At 46.1% G+C, this 5,395-nt stretch overlaps 1 protein-coding gene across 1 annotated transcript; it reads left to right on the top strand.

Annotated features, from left to right (window-relative positions):
- Nucleotides 1-796: 796 nt before the first annotated feature.
- Nucleotides 797-4,132, top strand: T265_08172 (hypothetical protein; the record flags this gene model as incomplete). Its single annotated transcript, XM_009173897.1, has 2 exons — nucleotides 797-1,283; nucleotides 2,450-4,132. The coding sequence occupies 2 exons, from the start codon at nucleotides 1,009-1,011 to the stop codon at nucleotides 3,504-3,506; spliced, it is 1,332 nt and encodes a 443-aa protein (XP_009172161.1).
- Between the last annotated feature and the right edge of the window lie 1,263 nt (nucleotides 4,133-5,395).

Genomic DNA, 5,395 nt, shown 5'->3' with positions numbered 1-5,395 from the left:
TAGATATATATATATATATGTAGACACGTGTATCCCCACTAAACCCCATTCAGTTGGACACGGTTTCCTTTCTGCACGCTCCTTGCTTACCAAACTAATTTTCTTCACTGCTAGTCCTATTAATCGTTGGGCACAAAACTGGTACCGCTCTTTGCTGCTTACTGGAACACGATTTGAAGTTCCTTGCTGGCTCCTTACTTTTGTTCTAAATGAACCTCCAAGGTATGCACCCGTGGCTTACTCCCGTCCCGTCTACATGTCCTCATGGGTCGGTGCTGGGTCCAAAAACTGTTCACCATATTTATCAACCTGCTCTGTGCCGTCATCTCACCCGAGTGTAAAACTCGTTTCAGTTCAGTTTGTCAGCTGTAAATCACTTACCAAGGGTGCGCTGGCAAATACTTGTTTATCACAAGGACCTAAGGGGCGGTGATCTTCCTGCCTTACATAAGGCCATCGATTTTCTTGCTTCCTGAGCCACAAGTAACTCTGCGCTTCCCCCAACCCATCCAAATATCCATCCGGAATCCACGTCTGTCTTCTCTTACTTGTGGAGAATGACGCTGTCCCCATCCTTATGCCTAACTAACGCAAGGACTTTAGAATTTAGCTTAACGCAACCGTTCCCTTTCTTCTTCAACCTTTCAAGAAGCGATCACATTGGTGAACTTCCCGTGAAAGTTCCCTCTTTCTCTTCCAGTTAGAAATTACTGTGCTTTATTCCACATTTGCTGACCCTTGGAGGGAATATCACAGTGTTTGGTGACTGTTCAGCCTGAAATGCAGAAATTAAGATCACAAGATCAGGTTGTCCATATAAGACCTGCCAACCCCGTTGAGAGCCACTGGACCCACTGAACCACAGACATAATTTACACTTTTTCTCACGGTAGTCCTCAGATATCTTTAATCCTGTTTTATCACTTTCCAGGTCATTCACAGTAGCGCCTCCTGGTTGACGGGACACAGTAATATGTGCCTCACCTGATATACCAGAACGATCTACCGATGGAGCCATCTTCCACCACTGAGGAGCTGTCTGGCTCATCAACTGCTGACAAACCAGTGTCAACTAGCTCCCGACCAACCACGCTCAACATTCCCGTGGAAAACCCGAGTCCATTACTATCCTCTTTCCGGACACCCTCACTGAATGATTTGCAACCCATACTTCGATCAGAAGTGGAAAAACTATTGCAGCAATGGAAGACGTCCTCTCCACAAACGCCCAATAGTTTTCTGAATCCGAAACATGTCACTGAAGAACAAGAATGCTTTGCCAAGTATGTCTCGATGCGTTTGATTTGTTTGCATATCTGCTCAGGCTTTTAATATTTCAGCTGGACGTACATTGCCCATCTAACTTAGCGTAACTATACCAACAAAATCAAGTCTTCCGACTGTGGTACTTCTCGGTTTTGTGGCTCTCATCCAACCCGAAGAATATGTGGACACTGAGATACTTTCAGTTTGCCCCACCCCTATGCGGTCGGAACCAGGGATGTGTTCGGTCCGTGAAGTGCTTAATCGGTAGTCGGTGTCTTCTCTCAAAATCCCTACTACAGGTTTCTTGAATACGACTCGCCGTATCCAAACAGTCGTGGAATGTTTTGTCTCCTGTAATTTGCAGCACAGATGACAAAACACTGATATGGGGTCAGTTTATTTTGACTAAGTTGTTCAGCAAGTGAATGTTTTGAGTGAGGCAATCTTATGACCCCAGAAAGAAAGAAAAGAAAAGAAAGCGTTCAGCTGTAGCGCCCTTCCAGTGCCTAGCTGCCATGCCACCCGAAGAAAGCACGAAGGCTGGGATACTGCCAGGTTGCCCAAGCCTAGACAGGGGAAGTCGACTGGCGGAGGTCGGATTCGAACCACGGACCTTCCGGTCAGTAGATTCGCGCTCTAACCACTTGGGCCATCTCGCCCCCTGTCTAGGCTTGGGCAACCTGGCGGTATCCCAGCCCTCGTGCTTCCTTCGGGTAGCATGGCAGCTAGACACTGGAAGTATTTTGTCGTGCGACTCCCTTGAATCCCTTGTTTATGGTATTCTTTGACCGAGTGTGCTTCACAGGGACCCTGAAAAGGACGGAAATTGTAGTATACTGATTACTTTTCAGTGCAACAGCTCTAGGCAAGTTGAAACGTCCATCACACACTCATAAAAGCTCTAAGGTATTTGGATGCGTCTAAAATTGTATTTCCCCGATGCATAAAGGGCGCGAAACTGGTCTGATTTCCACCCTCTATCCCCGCCCTTTGGAAATATCGCCCGTCAACGATGCATTACAATGGTTCGTGAGATTGTGTGGTACTTGTCGCTTTTTGAATTGTTTCGCACCGTATCGTGCATTCACGAATTTCCTTGGGCTTGTTTTCTTGTTTCTTTCGTTTCCGTCCGTCACAAAGCACTACATTCAAAGACCAAACTGCTTTTGGATTTTTCTTTCAGTGCTTTTACTCAAAAACTGAATGAGCTGCAGGACAGCGGGTGTCTTGCGTCAATAACCGCTGCAATGAGCCCGACAGTGATCAACCCAAACAGTCTGTACAACGTCTCCCTACCCGATATGTCTTCACCAAATTTGTCGAATTTCGCTGACTTATGCCGACAAGCCGTCCAACAGCAAGCAGATTTATCGACTCCTCCTATTCTTCTGTACTCGCCCACCGCCCTACAATCTCATCCATTGACGGCATCTCAGGTCAAGTCATCACTGGTCACCACCTCACAACAGTCTTCGTCATTCGATTTACAGAAGTGTGCTAATGACCTAACAAATCTGCAAAATCAGCTTCAAGGCGCCGTCTCAATTACACTACCTGTGTCTGCACTATCTGGAGCATCTAAAGAGTTGGCAGCGTTACAGCTGGCCAACCGCTTCAAATTCGAAATTACCACGAATGGCGAGGTGTCCCAGGCCTCTGTTCTCAAGATGCTCGGCTTAGATGCGTCTTCGAGCGAAGTTAGTGGTACTGTATGTTCAACGGCAACGCAGCCAACTGTGGATTCCTTATTGTGGCCCTTACGGGTGCAAACCTCTGGAGCCAGTGAAACCGCACAGGCAGAAGGACAACACAATAGCTTTCTCACCTCACCACGTGATGATCTCGATACCAGACCTTCCTCTGTGACCAACAGCGTTGATCAGGCTGAAATTGGTCGATCTTTGAGATCTCCGTCATCGGTTTCTTCCAATTCGTCGACCTCTCATCAAAACGGTGCAGATCCACCTGTCGGGCAAGGTACTCGTTTGGATCCTACGGAACAATATCGGATGCGTCTCGAACGAAAACGAGCTAGGAACAGAGATGCCGCACGAAAGTGTCGAGAACGTAAAATTCGCTTGATAAAAAGTTTAGAGAAAGATGTATATCACCTCTCCGAGGAGAACAAAGCTTTGCGCAATCGCGTTTCTCGAAGCCGGAACGAAGTTGACCGTTTGAAATCGTTCGTAGTAAATCACCTAGAGAAAGAATGCCCGGCAATTGCCGGTAGGGTTGTCTGAGCAACATTTTTCACCATACCTATTTGACAGCACAGGGACACACATAGTTATCCTTCCACCTGTGATCAACGTACTTTTGTTGCGCAATGCACCTTATTCATACCTACCCTTGGTTGCTGTCTTTTGACTTATCATTAACCTTGTTATTTATGAGTTTCCTTGTTTCATTCTCCTATTAGTGTCTTTGTGTTTATGTTCGCCTACCTCACCGTCATCGTCATTATCGATATTCTGACTATCCTCTGTTTATCTCACGGAACCCGATATTCTGATCCAGATTCGTAGTGTGCATGCAGTGAGAAAAATGCATTTTTATTGTCTAGTTAAGCCAACGGTTTTGTCGTAATCAAGTCCGTCGTCACTTGAAATTCTGGTAAAAACACTGCTTCTATAATAAACACGCTTTTATCAGGTGTTGTTTTGCCCTCACACAAGTAGCTTGTGGGCATTTTTAACGGAGGCCCTTTCCTCTGAAGCGGTGGACACAAGTCGTATTGAACTTTCGGTATAATGACTGTAAGAAGACTCTTCTACGGTGGCCATTTCAGAGCTTTCTTCTGTGGAATGGTGCTGCCGAAGAGTCTATATTCTCACCAGGGTAGTTCCGTTTTCATTGACATGCTGTATATCTAGGTGCCGTTTCTGTTGTAAATGGTTGACAAATCGGATTCTGTTTCCCTCGCAATATGGCTTTTCTTTTTTTGGCCTTTATGTGGATTTGGATGGTAGCCGCAAGTCTGCAATCGGATTTTGGAACAATGTTACTGGCGGTTAGTCTGTGGTAACACCACAGCAAAACAAACATTGACCTTGACAATGCATGTCCCTTAGAGCTCAAATCAACTGTTTGCCGATAACCAAGATCGCCAACTGGGCATGCCTCCTACCAGTTCTGGTAGATTATTCACGTGGATAAGGCTAGCCGTATTAATGGGGTTTATTAATTATGCATAAACTTGTTAGTTGGACCGGATCTTTGTAACAGGACAACCTTCTGCCACTCCGAACTTATTAAGGTGGCACAGTAATCATGACATTACTGAGCTACTCTTCTGCCTGTCGCAGGCAAGTATTTGTGACAGGACTGTGCGTGACGAACTTGTCCTATTCGCTCTTGCAGTTGCACGTCAAGCTTCCAGGAGGAATCAGCAGAGCCGTTTGTAATGTGGTGTGATGTGGTTGGGTTTAATCTGTCGACAGCTAAAGTGAGCTGATGAACACTGAAATCAAACCAAGCTATGAACTGAAGATACCATTTTTGTGTGGGTGGTCCAGCCCGAGTCCCACTTATGTTGTTTTTTAAGACATACCTCAGTGACTGTACATCCTCAGATCTAGTGGAACTGTGATGCGAGGATAGTCAGCTTCCAGTGAGTCAACTTTTTGGGTGAGTACCTGACTTTATTGGAGTAGGATCGCTCATAATATTGTCAGGAATTTTGCCTTCATGATGTTTGAATCAGGAGAACCATCTTTTAGTGTGTGGTTGACTTTTTATTGCCGTATGTGGCTGCCTCACAGAAACCTAACTTATCACGCTGCATTCAGCTCCAAACCGATTCGAGGCAGATCGGCCAAAGGCTAATGATGTTCGGTGTGGGGGGAGATGGCTTAGTGGTTAGAGCGCGAATTTACTGACAGGAAGGTCCGTGGTTCGAACCCGACCTCTGCCTCTCGACTACCCCTGTCTAGGCTTGGGCAACCTGACAGTATCCCAGCCCTCGTGCTTCCTTCGGGTGGCGTGGCAGCTAGGTACCGGAAGGATGCTATCGCTGAACGATTTATTTATTTATAGTCATATTCGGAATTCCACTCGAGGAGTCCGTCAAGCTTCTTTTAGTTCCGACCGTATTCAAGCCATGACGAGATTCCTACTACCTGAACTCCAG

This window comes from Opisthorchis viverrini, assembly GCF_000715545.1.
Source record: "Opisthorchis viverrini unplaced genomic scaffold opera_v5_211, whole genome shotgun sequence".
In the NCBI taxonomy this organism is placed as follows: domain Eukaryota; kingdom Metazoa; phylum Platyhelminthes; class Trematoda; order Opisthorchiida; family Opisthorchiidae; genus Opisthorchis; species Opisthorchis viverrini.
This window is presented reverse-complemented; position numbering and strand designations above follow the sequence as displayed.